Below are 17,315 nucleotides of genomic sequence, written 5' to 3'. Positions count from 1 at the left end.
CTAAAAATGCGACAGGATGACAGTTCTGACTGTATGTACACATGACTGCCACAATGGTTTTCTAATTTCTTGAATTACTAAAAAACACAGAAAGGTCCATGGAATGCAGGTGAAAGTAGAGGGTTAACATCCTAAAACCACCAAAAACTCTTAACTGAGCTTGCAAGACATTCCCACTAAATGGCTTCTGTGTGTCACTGCAATGGCAAGCAAGTAGCAGAGCAGTGAGGCTGTAGAATGGTCCCGCTGTGTGTGTACAGAGTGTTTGTGGACTGTGGCTGAGCTGATGGACACGGCCCAGGAATGAGGGCCTGGAATCAATTTAAAGTGTCCAAAAAGTGCCTGCGAATGTAAATAAAGCTCTTGAGCAAACAAACGCTTTTCCAAGAGGCACACACAAACACAGAAAAACGTACAGGCATACTAAATGAATCAAATGCTGGAGGGCCCCCGTTATGTAGCTGATGAGAACCTGGGAAGTTCTGTAGACTTGTATCCACAGAAATTAAAACCAGGGCTCATTTTCCTGCCTTCTGGCTAATCTTAGGGGTTTTATCCTGGGAAGCTCCAAGCAGGAAGACCAACAAGGGTCCAGTAAGAGGATAACATTATCCCACTTGTTACTCTCCTCCCCCTTTTTTTTTGCTTTCTTTTCCCATCTTTCTCTCTATCACCACTTTCCTCAGGCCAAGAGCTAAGGACACACTGGGCCTTGTAACCGGGCCGTGGTGAAAACAAGGCTGAGCGAGTGGAGCTCTCACTAATCGTGCCTGTTTACACAGATGGTGGCAAGCTTCATTATTTTTGTGAGGGGCGTGGAGAAGGTGGGAAAGGAGGAAGATTGGCTAAATTTACGGAGGTTGTTTATAAGCTCAAGGAGGGATGGTCGTGGAGAGCATTGGGTCAGAACATTTCCAGTGTGTTACGTATTACTGACCTCTTGTGCACCGCAGGGTCCGCACCCCCTCTGTCCAACTGATTTGATTTAGTTTCATAATTTTACAGTGTCTGGACTTAGACTTAGAGACTCTCCAGAAATATCAGACACCCATTTTAAAAAGAGCAGTCACTCTTAGTAGTTTTTCATAAATCACCTACAAGTATCATCATACTTAAGTGGGATTAGAGACTCAGTTGCTAAATTGGTTTTGTCCAAATCTCTGTTTGGAAAGTGGGTCACACACACCTATAACACCAACATCTGTTTTATGATTTGTATCTCGTTTGTTTCTTAGATAAACAAACCAAATTATAATTTTGCTCTTTGGCAACTATACAATGATGGCATCCTATTTGACATTTAGCGTATTTGAGTCATGATTGCTTTTTTGGTAAATTCAGACGGTCTAAATTAAGTCCAAGGGCTAGATTTTAATGATCTAAACACATGGTTTGAAAAACTTGGCACGAGCGGTTTAATTGCACATTTAAATTTACTTGAATTAGTTTATTGGTGGATAAACTGAGTCACAAAGTAAGGTACAGGGTTAGGAGAGGATGTCGTTTTTCCCTTAATTAATTAGGGTGGTGTTTGCGGTGACGTCAAATGTCCAAAAATGTACATGGTAGGTTAACTGGTGGCCTCAAATGGGCCATAGGTATGAGTGGAAGTGGGAATTTTTCCGGTTCAAGTTTACCCCACCCTTTTTGCTATTCCACTAAGTATAGTCTTTATCCCATTAACTGAGGAAAAAACACAAGAATTTAAGATGTTTTACTCCTGGTTACTCCAGATATTGATCATATTTATTGCTATCTTAAGTACCAGTGTACGTAATGCAAGAGTTCTTTGAAGGTTGATTGTACAGTAGAATTCTGAAGTCGCGTGTTCCATTTGCACTAGTTTTCATTTCACAGGCCGGCCTAGCCTGGTGACAGTATAACAAAGGCATTACAGACTGTATCACTTGCTAGAAAATATTGTTTCTTCACAAGGACTCGCTCAAAAACCCTCCTTCTTATTTTCTAAGTTTGATGTGTTTCAATTTGGTTGCGTTTTTTTTTAAAAACTGAAGTGCCCCCACATAGAAATGGAGAGACCTTTCTCCATTTGCTTACACTGTTAGGATTCCATCAACACACGTCAGTATGAATAAAATGTTAAAAGCTTTGTTGTGGGTCCATGTACTGGTTAAATTGACCAGGTCTATACTGACGCTTGTTTGTTGGCTTGGAGGAGCCATTCTTTGAAACAACTGCCAAAGCATTAACACGGCTGCGCTCTACTCAGCGTCGGTTGAAGCAATTTTTTTTTTTTTACCTCATAGTTGTTCCTTCAGATATCAAAGCTCCTTGAAAATGCATTGTTACATTATGGGTTTATTTAATACTGAATATTTGTCATTGATATGTTTTAGGGGTTTAGACTAATGTGCTTGACAAAATGCATTTTTCCAAAGAAAATGCAAGTGAGGATGCATAGGCTGAACCTCTCAAAGTCAGAATTACCCCTCGGAGTCAGTATACCCCTCGAAATCAACTATGATACGTTAAAAACAAACCAATTGCACATCTGCTATTCTTTTTTTCACATGTGCGATATACAAGCCCATTTCAGCCTCACCTGTGGCACACACACTGTCAACCAAGTGTTGCACGCAAAATCAAAAACACACCAGTTTATGGAACGACGCACATCAAGCTGAAACAACAAGCAAACTGTGAACATAGTGGATGCTGATAAAAACAACTGGACTTTGGTGAATTTATGCAGAGTACACCAGTGTGCAGAGCCATGTGACTCACCTATCAGGTGCAGGGGTCGTGGGTCACAGCTGCAGTTACTTAGCATACCAGGTTCTTCTATTGGCACCATGTATGGTTGTTAATTCGACCCACATACAGAGTTATGGCGGTTTAGTATTCCCAGTGTATCAGCCTTTAAACGTATCAAAGGTGTTTTTGTCTCCTTCTGTTCATTCCCCACATTCTTTCATCGCCTTCCTCTTTCTTTCACCTGCTCCTTTGTTCCAGCGACAAAATTTGTAGCAGACCTGAAAGGTGAGCCCAGCCCGAGCCTCTCATCATAATCCGCATGTTTCACATAACAGGAATTTTTCCACTTTGTATTTAGCTAACTCCCTCGATGCTGATAAAACGCTCACAAGCTCTCAAAAAAAAAAAAAAATACCGCTTCACTTTGGGGTGCTTACAGTGACCGAATGTCTGAGCGAGGGAACAAAACAAGAGGTCTTTTCACGCGCCATTCAACTCGGCAAGAAAAGACATGAAGCAGAGCGGCAGGCTGCAGAGCTCAGGCAGAAACCACCAACTGTTAGTATGCAAACCACTGACTGTTTCAAGGATCCATTTAACAAGCTACATTGTCAAGAAGTGAAGTCTGAAAATCTGATCTTTAAGGAGGTTTACATATGAGTCGCCAACTCTGTATAAAGCAAGGGACAAGAAAAACTTTCCTAAACCAAATTACATTTTATATCTGACTGTGTTGCCATTGAATCTGCAAAGCATCAAGTAATGAGGGAGAAAATGGCTGGTTTTTAAAACCTTTACTCTCCTCTCCAGTTTGGGGAATTCATATGCTAATGTGTCAAGTATTTACTCGTGTTTTGGTGCAGCTGTGTTCTGAACAAAATCAGGGGCAGCAACGGGGAAAAGACAGGAAATTGGGATAATGGAAAGATGAGGAAAAAGCTTGGAGCAGGTTTTTCCAGTGATGGTGGTCTGTCCTTTGTTTCGCTGCCCAGTCAGAAACCAGGTGTGTATGACCGAGAGCAGAAACAGGTGAGCCTTCATTGAGAGTAAAAAAAAAAAGTTAAAAGAGGTTCAAGATTAATGGATTAACACAAACCCACAGTAGAGGATGAAACTCTGCCTGTCATCACATTGACACAGCGGTTCATTGCCTTACAACACACAATACAACTTATTACATGATAATAAAGGGTCTTTTTTGCAGCCATAACAGCCCTGACTGGTTAAAGCCTGGACTCCATCCATCATGCAAAAACACTGAAGGAGAACTTTAGCTCCTTTAATTCCACGTTAGGGCCTCTATAGATCCGGCTTGTTTGACCATGATTAGACTAAGATTTGAGGCTTTAAAATAAAATCCAAATGGTTTAAAGAAAATTGGTCAAAGGAATGTTTCTAGTGAGCGTGTCCGATGACAATAGGTGTTACTTAATCCATCCATCTCTAACAGAGTGCTGTACCCTTTTAAAAAGAGCATTTAGCAGTAGGGATGTCTTAATACAACTTTTTCACTTTCGATATGATACCAATATTGCAGCCTTGCGTATCGGCCGACACCGATATTGATCCAATATGATATCAGCACGAATCATACGTACTTTTATTACTTATTTTGTAGTGTGGAATGTTCTCAAACAGAGAACAATAGTCAGCAACAGTAGGTTACTTTGTTGGAGTGTGAACCAGTCACCTATGGATAGAAGTGCTGGAGTGGAACATTTTACCGAGGAGCTTATATCAGTGATTTTAGATGCAGTCCGATAAAATCTAATATTTGTTTCCTGGCTGATATCGGACCGATATCCGATATCAATATCGGATCGGGACACCTCTGTTTCGCATTAAATAATCACAGGTAAATATTAAACAAAAACTAATTTTAGGATCCAAATCTAATCAACCTGAGAATTCCTTTGTATGCCTGCGTCAATTACAACTGTCTAAGAAAGATCTACTCCATCTATTCCTGAGTCTAACAAACTGTGAGGCAGTTTAGCACTGTTAAGCCTGATTCAAGGTTCTGCATAAAATCCCCCACCGGGGGAGCTAGGGCTGCGATTGGTCAGCTCCACACTTCAGCCCCGGTCACCGCCTTTTCCAGTCACACCGGCATGTTTCAACTTTTTGCGAAGCGATACAAGAGTTGTTTCTACAGTGGATTGAGTCACAGAGAGAACCGAAACGCACTAATAAAAGTGCCAGAGTTTTATTATTTCCTTTCATGGCTGCAGCACGTGAAGCACCGCCAAATGTACTCAATCACAGACAAAAGGTGTGTGTTTACTGTTATTATCACTACTACTGCCTCGTCTCTGTACCTACGGTGTGTTTGTGTGACCAACTTGCTGTGGAGGCTGCCAGAGGAACAGACATGACGTTACGTTTAAAGCGATCTTTACATCGCTGTCCCACTCCAACTCCCCGCTTCCTGGGGCCGTGGACCTGGTTACCTCTATGCTCCCTCTCCACTCTACGGCGGGGTCTAGGTCCCCTCACCGCCGGCGTGACAATGACCAGAGTAGTCGACAGTCCGCTCAATACACTTTCATACCTTGTTTACGAGTTGCCTGTGTTTATATTGAAAAATAAAGTGCACATTTTGAAACCGTTGTTTTAATATTTGTGTCCAACAAAACACACATGGTTAGGTACAGTAGGTAAGTAATAATCCAGAAATAAATTACATTTTAAGATGCTTGAAAAACATAAAACATGTTTTTCTGTGACCGGGAGATAAACAAGGGCTTTTTAATGCTCATTTGTAACAACAGACAAAACAAATTTTGTCTTTGACATGTGCAAATATGGGTGGAGAAATTGGCAAAAACAGTTATTGAGCAATGGGAGATAAAATGTCAAACCGAGTGAATCTGTAAGTAAATAGTTACTTTACTTTGTGCTCTCTGCTGATTTTGCCAGGAGGTCATTTGTAACCTGCGCTCAGAATAACATGCATATAATACATGTGACAAATGATTAAATCATCTGACCGCTACCAGAGGATTCCCACGTGTTTCACTTAACCGCATCACATGGGTGAAGTTATAACTGACTACAGCTGGTGATGTGATGGTTGGCTTCAAATAGTATTAGCCAGAAGAAAACAGATCTCCTATTGTTCAAAGATAAACACTTGCATCCTTAAACGATCATCGCTACTCGTTTAAAATATCGTTATTGGACTAAACTCAAGTTGTGCGAATAATTTAAGTGTTTGAGACATTGTTGAGGGAAATTTTGAATCTCTGCTTTTGGTTGCTGTGCTCATCAGTTAAGTGTCTGTCTGTTGGTCTGGCTTTGGAGGATCGGTTTGGGTGGTGTGTGTATTTTGGGGGGTCCCTGTCCTGGAATAGCTTTCCTGGCCTGGAATGTTCTGGGGAATGTGTAACATGGGGTTGGACTGATCGGGAGGGGAAGAGTGTATGTGCATGCATCTCTTGTGTGTGTGTGTGTGTGTGTGTGTGTGTGTGAGTGGTCATGGATATCGTAGCTTATGGATTCTGTGTTGAGAACGAAGCAGAAGGGATCAATCATTGGGGCTGTTTGGGAACATCCTCTGTGTCGTCAGGAGGTTGACAGCCGGGCTGTGTTTGGGTTTCAGCTCTGCCTCTACCCTGTCTTCACCTTGTTGTTGTGTCTTCTGCAACCTTTCCTCACCTCCTGTTGGTCTGCATCTGTGTGTGGGTGCATGTGCGTGTGTGCATTTAAGACTACCGCACACCATGGATATGCTCTCGTCTTTGTGAAACTGGATCTGCCACGTCGATCTCAGCGCTGCAGAGCACAGACTATAGCTGCCCATTAGGCCTCCTGCGCAACAGGTTGACCTTTGACCTCCAGGCCAGTGTGAGGGCCGTTGGTAGGTCAGCTTGATGCTTGGTCATCACAGGCTATCAGCTGCTATCTGTGCCACTGCCAATGAGCAGGGACTTCTCAAGGTCTGCAAACACTGCTGGCTCATGCACATTGGACACAAACAGGCGTTTGTGTCACAGCAGATACAACACGTGCACTCTGAAGGAAGACAAGAATTTACTCTCAGAATTGACAGAGCGGTGAGGAAAAGCTGCAGGCCTGGTGTTGAAAACCAGATTTCAGCAGCCTATGAGTCAGAGAGACAGTAAAAATGAGTCTGCATTGTAACAGAGGCTTTTACTTTCACTTAGTTCTTTATCAGATACTCAGTTTTTCCAACTTAGTTGTGATCTTCAACATTTTAACCCTCATCTGATAGGTAAGCTGATCAATAATCCATCATGCTTTGCGTGTCATTCAAGATTAAGACCCACTGGCTCTTTATCTGTAAATAAGACTCATCTTTAAAAGGCAATAAAAGGATTATGGGTCAAGGTATGGCATTATTTTCAGCACAGAAGTACATTTAGAAGCTTTTAGGCCAAATTTGTAAAAACAGTGGAGGGTCTCTTTCAGACTCTTACAGTCTGATGGTTCAGCAGAGTTCTTGTATAAACCCTGGGTTCCTATACTCCTTATTTCAATATGGTAAACCCAGGTCTCTGCCACAACATCTCAGACAGAAGGAAAAGTCCCACTGTGGTGTTTGCTCAGCTGCAAGGGCTTTGTGTCAGCGTATCGAACCCACTTGCTTCAATGGCTGTTTTCACCTTCTACCGAGTCTGTTTTAGTTAGTTTATGAAAGAACTTTAGCTTTTAGGGATAAAGAGAACTCTTGATGTTTCCATAAAACTAAGGGTCAGAGGTCACGAGGTTGAGGGGAGGCAGGCTACCTGAGGAAGTCTTCAGTCTTCTGCTGCATAGTGTCACAGTGGTGTCAACATGTACAGTCGTCATGTTGACACTGAATGTGTTTGGATCACAGAACAGGCCAAATATCCTCAGGTCAAACTGCTACCGTTTGGTGGTGGGGAGAGATTGTTGTGAACAGAATTTCTGCTTAAGTCCATTTTCCAAAAAAAAAAAGAAAGATATTTTCCTCTGCATTTCTGATCGATCAAATGAAAGATATTTTAAACCAATATAAAACTATTTTTAATCCAACCATTAATTAATCAATCATATATAAGTGACTAACAATAGTTACATATACCACATTATTTTATTAATGTTTAACATTATTTTACTATCAAGAATTTCTGGAGACATTTTTTTCTTTTCTCTTTCTCTTTTTTTATTTGATCATGTTATAATGTATAAAAAAATACAGAGTAGCCAAGATAAGTGATTAGTGAAGTTGTGCCAGCTCAGATATTATTATTATTATTATTATTAATAATAATAATAATAATAATAATAATAATAATAATAACTAGATTTGTGTTTAACAGAGTGTGTTTTAACTATAAAAAGTAAGAATTCTTTTCAAAATTTCTAATCAGTAATTTATTTATTTTTGATCAATTACTAGACATTTCAGGCAACCCCATTTAAATTCCAGGCGACCCCACATGAGGTCCCGACCCCAAGTTTGGAAAACCCTGCATTAAGGCCTGTTTGTGTTTCTTGGTTTTTAAAATTCACAATTTTGATGGTAACAGAAATAAATATTAGACTAAATTGATTTGAATTAAAGGGGGAAAAATATATATTTATGTTCAGGTTGAAACTTTTCACTTCACCTGCAAAGATGCGTAACCGTTTGCGTCTGGGAGGAGGCCCCAGCCCCGACACTCCAACGCACTCATCCTCATCATCACAGTCTCCACTCTCAAAGCCGTCTTCCCCCTCATCCGTTCCACTCCCCTTAGACCGGGCTCTCCAGCGTTTCTCAGATACGGTCACCATCCGCAGCAGCTGTGGAACAAACAGGACGTGGTTAAAGGTGATATCGTTCAAATGCAGTCAACTGCCTCGTGAGTCACTATGTGGTCGGAATGTGCCCGTGCATACTAATGGTTTAACAGACCTGTGAAAGTAAATGAGAGGGTTTTTTTATTCAAGCATCAAGTGTATAATTACCAGGGGAATTCTAGCAAAACCCACAGTCAGACCTGAAGGCGTTGGTGTTGACAAAACTCTTATAATCACCAGGCAGAAAAATTGTTTTATTGGTGCCAGTTTCTTTTTCTTATTTTGGTGCCAATGAGATTTATTCAAAGGTTTGTGGCTCTTACTCTGTGTAATTTACTGGTAGGAAAAGAAACCTTGGGTAAGCAGAATGGTGTGGTTGTGTTTTTATTGGCAAACATCATTGTCAGGAGGGATTCCTTTGGGGCAAAATTTACCACATAACATACTTTGGCAAAGTCAAAACCAGGGCATTTGGAACCAAAATTTAAAAATCTGGATCAGAGACCTGAAAAAACAGTATAACATCCCTTATTTTTGCCTGAATAATACCACAAAATTGACTTTACACGCCAAGTGTAGTTATGATTTTATATGATTGTTTCTTGATCTGTACTGTAGTCATGAGTTTCAGATACAAAAGAAAACATAACAATAATGAGGCTGGTGTCAAATTACTAACCATAAGAAGGCGACAAAACACGACACCTTTGAAACATAAAATATAGACATGAAGGTAATTATGTTTAAACAAGCAGAAATGCCTAATGTGAGCATTATATACATAAATCCAGCACTGTAAAATCAATAGCTTTGTGGCCTTGTCCACACGTAGCTGGGTATTTTTATAAACATATATCCTCCATCCTTCATTTAAAAAAAAGTTACGTCCACACATCACTGTTTAAAAAAAAAAGTAATCCACACAAAACCGCATTATTGTAATCCACAAGATAATGGACGTCTCTCCCTGTTGCTGGCAGCTTAATGCATTGGGGTCCCAAGTGCACCGTTATAGCTTTGCACACCTGCCTAACAATGTTTGAGACCCGGTCCATGTAGAAGGCCTGTCTGGTGTCCCGTCCATACAGTGGGACACCGGAGAGGGGAGATGTCGTAGATGGCACATGGCCGCTCGGGGCCGGCATGCGGCGGGGGGCCGGTATGGTTCAGGGGTGCCACGGGGTGGGTTTCCAGCCGTGCTGCTCGGCGTGTCCCTGGGGCCCGTAGTGCTTGCCTTACCGCAACAGGGAGAGAAAGCAAAATTCACACCCGCACCAGCACCAGTACAGGCCTGCATGATACAACACCGTCCACAGGGAGGTGGTCCCAACCCCCCCTACGAGAGAGGATCAACCGCCTAAGCGGGGCCACCCCACCAGGCACAGACCAACAAGCGGGCACCGCTACCCCACACCAATGCCGCCAGCACAGTCCCTGTGACATTTGGAAACTTAAAACTCTGGTTATCAGTGTCCACACTCGAACGCAAAACCGGAGTTTTTCCAAAACTTCACTTTGGTAATTTTTCCAAAAGCTCTGTTTTTAATGACCTTCTCCTGCGTTTTTGAGTGGATGACAGGCCAAACTGCAGAACAATAAATTCGGTTTAGCAGATATGTGTGAACGGGGTCTGAGTCAAGGTCAAATGATTTAGCCAACACACGTTATCTGAAAGCGGTTAAAAATTAGGCAACAATGAAACTATCCAAGCACTTCAAAGCAGATTCATTATTGTTTACCACTTTACCCCCCAAAATATAAAGAAACAGTGGACTTAACCACTTAAGCAAGTTTAAACCAAAGAAAGTTTTTACAACTTGTGCTTTACAACAACACAGGAAATGCTTATGAGTCTTGTATCCACGGGTGACAAACATGTGTGTGAACTTGGATACAGTCAACACAGCCATGCTCTGAACATTTTCAGGCTCCAAAACATCACACATGATTGAGAGCCCTGCCAAACAAACAGATGTGCTAAATTCCAGCCGTTTGCCCTCTTGAGCATCCCTTCATCTCACCGCGATGCTTCCCTCTTTGTTTGTTTTTATCAAGATTCATCCTGTACACATCAGCACACAGTTTTGTTGCTTTCTATTGTCCACAGATGAAAACATATCAGTTCATATGGGTCTTGTCTAAGGTCTGCTGTGGTCTGTGTGCGATAGAGAGTGTAGACGTATAAAAAGCCAGGGCTAATCACAGAATTACGTCAGGCAGAAGATAAACAAGCCTGTCCCCTCCGTCTGCATACACAGGCAACTCAATCTGGGGTTTTACAAGTGACATAGGCTCTAAGGTTTAGAGAGAGAACACATACTACCTTGTTCCCAGCATAGCGGCCCAACAAGCCTCCATTCATGTCTCAACATTGAGGCCATACATGGACGATGACCACAACATTCTGCGAGCCTGGTCACTTAGACCAAGGGGTGGACAAACAGTAGCTCCCAGGCCAAATGCAGAATCTCAGAAACGTGCACTTCTGTTTGTGGCCGTTCAGCAAAGCGCCGCCTGCTAACAGAGCTGAAGGCCTGTAAGATGTCATATGAAAACGTCTGGGTGTCTTTGAGGAATAAACTCTCCTCGAGATAGATGTAACATTAATGTACTGGACTGTTTGGTTAAAGACCGAAATGGGTTTTCCTCCATTTAGCAGAGCACGCCATAGATTTACTGTGGGCCTGAAATTCCTTCTGTTGGTTTGTATCCTGGCAACTCGCTGAGACTTTGGAAAGGGCAGAGACGCCTCACAAACCATGTTAAAAGCCAACCACTTGTAAAGCGGGAAGAGAAATACTTGGTTTTGCAGTACAGTATTTCAGAACAAAACCTAAAAAAAGAATGAGGAGTGAGAGGAAAACCATTACCAGACCCAGCTGGGGCACCTCCGTTCAGACCTCAGACTATGTGAACGCTGCCATGTGGAGCTTAACCAGCTTTGAGCAAACACACAAATTTTCCTTGACACATAAACAGACACGCCGTCGTCTGATTTACTGCAGGCAGAAAATGTGAGGCCTCGCGTCTACAGCAATGTAAGCCTGGCACAGCAGTACTTAGAGTTACTGTATAATAGATACCAATACCAATAGATGCCAAACTCATTTAGCACACAGTACTGTTAGGACCGAAATGCTAACGTTGTCACAATGAGCTCTGCCTGAGCATCCATGGCAATATCTCAAGCAAAAAGTGCATCATGAAAGCAGTAATTTAATGCTGGTAATTTGATGCTAAACATAAAAGAAGCTTTGAACATTGCATTTTATTAGTTCTTTAGCATTTGTTAAATATACCTCATGGTGCTCATTGAACAGTTCTTTGTTCATTCTGTAAATAATGGTGATTTGGATGCTTTGATGTGACTTCATTAAACACAAACCTAAATGTTATGGTGAATAATACCATAGTGTCTTCAGTTGTGCTACAGTACAAAACATTAAACAGATTGTCCATCAGTGTTTTCTTATTTGCAATTACTGTATGATGAGGAAAATGATTTTTAATTTCAATTAATTAAATAAAGTATTATTTTATGTAAATACTTAAGGTATAGTTTTGACTGAGTTACTTTTACTCGTATTCGAGTACTTTTTGACAAGTTTTCACTCAAGTAGTAAAGGTGAGTATTTTGTCCACCTCTATATGTATGCATGCTAGCATCCTCCACCATAATTCTGGATATTTGCAAGTGCTGATAAATCCTTAAATGGGAAAAAGAGTTATAAAGCGTGATCCATGTTTTCAGGTTCGTTCTCCATCTGCAACCGCAGACAAACACAAGTTTAACTGATGATGTTGCGTCGCATATAAACTTGATGCTCATATGCAACAAACTTCGTTTTTTAAATATAAAAAAAGTGCAGCGCAGACAAAGACTGTACGCTATAGTTATACAGGACTTTCCTCCTTAGCTCAACCAATTATCCCATAAACCCATTAATGAGTTTCAGGGTCATGGAGTACAGGAGCCTCTCCCAGCTGACAAAGAGTGAAGGGCGGGTGAGTCTTACCATAGAAAAGCTGCCAGTTCATCACAGGGATAAAACACACACAGGCAGATGATCACAATCAACAAAGGCCAAACTGGCAGGACAAGTAATTTCTCAGACCAATTTCTGTGACAATTTATGGAAGAACACTGCCAATATCAAGTCAGTGTTTTAGAACATGCATTCACAATTGGTTGGAGAAATACATATATTCCAGATAATATTCTAGCTAACGTTTCAAAAACAATTCCTCATTAGGGAAACTAAGCCTTGCCTGTGCATTCTCTGTCATGTGCTGCTGTGGATTTATCCCATTGGCAGCGTTCCTTGGCCACGACTGTGGTAGCAGGGAGGGGTTGTATGAAAGTTTGAGTCCAAAGTGACGCTGCGCTTCTGACAAAGCTAAACCACTGTATGATCGGCCAAGTGTCTTTAGTGTTAACACAAGATGGAGAAATGCCAAGCTTGTTCTCAACTGAAATCTTCTGCAATTAAAGAAAACAAGTAGGGAGTAAACAAATAAAAACACTGTTTTCTATTAGGAGAGGATATCTGAAGCATTCCCTCATCCCTCCGATGTGTTTGTGAGCTGCTGGTTGGAGACAGGCAGCTGGACACGCACAACATGTAATGGGTTCCACTGTAGTCATCCCACAGGCCAACGCCCTTTAACTAGGGTGGCCAAATGTCCGGCATTGAGACGGACAGCATGTTTTATTAGTCTTTTGTCAAATGCTCATTTGTCCTCCCTTTGAGAACAACTGTAGTCTAGTCTGAATAACATAAATAAGTAAACAATAAACAAACACATCTTAATGACTTTTACAGAAAAATAAAATGTGACTGTAAGTGAGAAAAGGGTATAGGTTTACCTGTCCTATATCTGGCAACGCTGAGCATCATGTGTGAGGTATTTCAAAAAACACAGACACAATATTGAATGATAAAAGGTAAATAAGCACAAGACAGACAGAGAAGACAGAAGCTACAGGAGCTACAGAAGTCCATTCACGGAATTTAGCAAATAATTTACATAACACTCTGTTGGTCATTTTAAAGGCTTTTAAATGCTAAATGAGTGGTCTGTTTTGATAGTTCTAGTAGCACAGACTATATACCAGAGCTCAGTAAGTTCTACTAAAACATATTATTATTATTATTATTATTATTATTATTATTATTATTATTATTATTATTATTATTATTATTATTATTAATAATAATAATAATAATAATTACAATAGGTTCCTACAAACCATTCTGGGACTTTGGACCCTAATAATATTAATAATGATGTGTGTATGTTATGTAACGTTACTTTTGAGAGTTATCTGCCTGAAAACATCTGCTGGTTCAGTATTAAATGCTGAAACAAAGAGATTATATTATAGGGTTTAATATTTTAGGCAAAGCAGATTAAACAAACATATCATACCAGAGATGTTGACAGTAACTTAGCTGTATGAAACCCATCATTGAAACTAGAATTTTGTTGTATTTTAAATATACAATGTAAATCTCAACACTCTTTTTTTTTTCTCAGAATCTTATTATGTCATGGGTTTGCTATTATTTTTCTGTATATATCCTGTGTGGCTTTGTCGAGTCCTAAAAATGGCACAGTATGCATTACTGTTAGTTTTCATGTCACGGATATTAGTGTTACCACAGGTGTTAGTATAAGTTTTCAGTGAAATGGTCCCAAACTTTTGAGACTTTAGGTTGGTTCTTCTTCTGTTGCACAATTCTTCTTTACAATGTAAATTTACAACATGAAACGACGCGTGGACCCAAATTTTTTTAAACAACATTATCAATTATGTTGCTAATCATTTTTGCATTACTGTGTATGTTACACACATTATTTTTTCTGTTGCTCCCCCCGGCAAGAATCTTAAACTCCGCCTATGCCTAAAACACAAAAGAACAAGACCCACTGAGGAAACATGGGCTCAAAAGCTCCACACGAAGCCCAAACGTGGCAGACTGCTCAATGCAGGCTAGCCCAGACACAGACACACAAACCGCAGGTCTGTCACTCCTTCCCACACGTGACGTGAACCCCACACAGGGTCACTGTTCAACACGACAGCTGCAGCTGAGCCTCAGATCCACCGCTTTGACCTTCACTGAGAGGAATCAACCTGCACTCACTGATCATCAGCTGGGTTCCCTTTCACAAGCTGCCTCTGGGACTCTGGCGTCTTATAGGGAAATAAAGGAAACGTTCAAGTGTCACTGTGGTGGTGCTGAAACAGAAAGGGATGAGTAATGCAGAACATGCAAAGGGGGGAAAAGTCTGTGTGTCAGTGGCTGAGATTAGGATCTGGGCTGGTGTCCTCCCCTCCAAGCATTAGGGCATGTCTGGACAAGCCACACATGAACAACGCACCGGGAATCTGCTGCGCTGAATATTTCTTTCAATGCTTCAACACAACTTGTCTTCAAATCTAATCTACCGAACTACAAGATTAGCTTCCTGAGCAGACTCTTTACTGTGTGTCCATAACAGGATACAAGACTAAGCCACAGTGGTGGTTGTCACAATAGCTCTGAGTTGAAAGCTGGGAATGCACACATCCATCATTTGCAGCTTTTAATTAACACAGTGATGAAAACACACGACACGGACCTTAGGGTTTCAACTATTTACTTTATCATAGAAATGTTTGAATACACAGGATAGTCTGGGTAGTCATGATGCCAAAGATGCCTACGAGGCATAGGCGGAGTTTGAGATTCTTGCTAGGGGGAGCAAAAGAAAAACTAGAATTAAATATATAGACTGTCTTGAGATCTGCACCAACAACAATGTGTGTAACATATACAATAATGCAAAAATTATTAGTAACATAATTGATCATGTTGACTACAAAAATATGCATTGACATGTAAATTCATGATAAAATCAGGCCGGCGGCCACTTTCTGCATCATTTTTGCTGCAGTGCCATACACGAACTGCTGGGTGCAGTGTCGCTTCACCATTTACATTTGCGCAACAGAAGAAGAACCAACCTAAAGTCTCAAAAGTTTGAGATCATTTCACTGAAAACGTATACAACACCTGTGGTAGAACTAATACTACAGAACTACAGTAATACTGTTTATTTGAATCAAAACAGCAGAAAACTATTGGATAAAAAGACATTTGTTACATCAAATTTGCAGTTTACTTCCCAAAGTTGATGTTTTATTAGCAGAAGTGCTACATTTGGGATATACAGTGTTTTGTCCATTGATACGCAGTGTTTCTTTCAAATAAACAAAATTGAAATTGAGATTGAGACTGAAACGCTCCATCTTGCGCTTAACTGAAAACATTATAGGATAAAGATCAAATGGTATATGTTTAATATTAGAAGTTTTAAAATGTACTTTTCTTTAAAGTTCAAGTCATTTCTGTGTGGAGTTTGCATGTTTTCCATATGCTGGCGTGTTTTACTCCCATGATTTCCATGGTTCCCATGATTTTAAAGCTTAAAATGTAAATTTCAGTCACAGTTTAACTTTTCTCTACTTTTGTGCTATTGAAATTATAGTTCTTGCACAATTCAGGGCAGGATGAAGCAAATTGAAATCATCACATTGGTCCCAGTAATCGATCAACAACATTTTTCTGATTGAAAAAACATTGAGCATGATTACAAGCAGTTCCAAAACCTCATCCATTAAATGTGTGTTTGGCAGCACTTTATAAAAAAAAATGCAAAATACAAATGCAGCTGTGGGCAGTCAACATTCTTTGTGAATTAGCACATGCTTAAATGTCAGGACGAGACAAATGTAAGACAATACATCTGATGTTTAACATTTGATTTACATCTAATGTTCACTATGGCGTGAAAGGCACTGTTTTAGACATCCTGTAAAACAGTGTAGCCATTGTTCCACATACTAAAAGGGATTATAAGTTCCACAAATGTATGTTTGGCCCTAAGGGTACATAAATGTACATACCCTGGATTTATTTCATTTTAATTTTCTGGAGGAAAAACTTTCCAAATCATCAGATATTAGGAAACTGTAACTATATTCAGATTTAAAATGAATTCTAACCTAAATAATGTTTCCCTGTGTTTTTCTGTTTTGTGGCTCAACAAATGATCGCTTCCAGTAAAAATAAATTGTATAATGGGTGAATATTTTATGGAGAAGCCTAGAAAAATCAATGGTTTGTTTCCAATTAATTTTTTCCATTATTTACTGTAATTGCCGTTTTCCAGTATTGGGAATAGCTGTAAAAAGGGCTTTTCAAATAAAAGGGACACATGTTTATGTTCTTCGCTGGACTTTTGTTGGACATGAACTGCTGCATTTTGCACTGAGCTCATATAAAACCAGAAATATGCTGCGTATTAAAAAACAAGCAAAGCAGCAGTTAATGTTAGAGCAAGCTCAATTGCGTTTAATGCCGAGCGCATTTGTCTTGATAGATGAAGGAAATGGGCTTTCCTGACAAACATTCCCCCCATGTGTCCTCTGAGCTGAAGATGTTCTCACTGGGAGAGAAAAGGGACGAGAAGGGGAGCATGATGGGAGAGCAGAGGCACAGAGTGGAGGCAGATGGAGGAATGACCAGAGACTCTTTCCACACAGTGAGTCATGGAAAGCAGCAATTCAAGCAACGCAGTCTTCTTCGTGTTCCCACCCGCCCTCCCCAGCCTAATACTCCACTTTTATTAAATGTACAATAGTTCAAAGAGGAAAGCGGCAGCCGTTGCTTTTTTTTTTACTCTTCTTTTTCCCCCTCCCTCTTTCGTCTTCATTTACCTAACTTCAGTGGAGTATGTCACGTACCAGGAGCTCAGCCTCAGACAGTTAATGCAGACAGGAT

At 40.5% G+C, this 17,315-nt stretch overlaps 1 protein-coding gene across 2 annotated transcripts in view; it reads right to left on the bottom strand.

Moving 5' to 3' along the window:
• gpc3 (glypican 3) overlaps nt 1–17,315 on the bottom strand; it is a 142,487-nt gene that overhangs the window by 21,323 nt on the left and 103,849 nt on the right. For both annotated transcript variants that reach the window (XM_028460013.1, XM_028460012.1), the window contains one exon: nt 8,313–8,487. In XM_028460013.1, coding sequence (XP_028315814.1) covers nt 8,313–8,487 — 175 coding nt within the window. The remainder of the gene's footprint in view (nt 1–8,312; nt 8,488–17,315) is intronic.

This window comes from Gouania willdenowi, chromosome 10 (assembly GCF_900634775.1).
Source record: "Gouania willdenowi chromosome 10, fGouWil2.1, whole genome shotgun sequence".
Lineage (NCBI taxonomy): Eukaryota > Metazoa > Chordata > Actinopteri > Blenniiformes > Gobiesocidae > Gouania > Gouania willdenowi.
The sequence above is the reverse complement of the archived record's forward strand: the minus strand, read 5'-3'. Positions and strand labels throughout refer to the sequence as shown.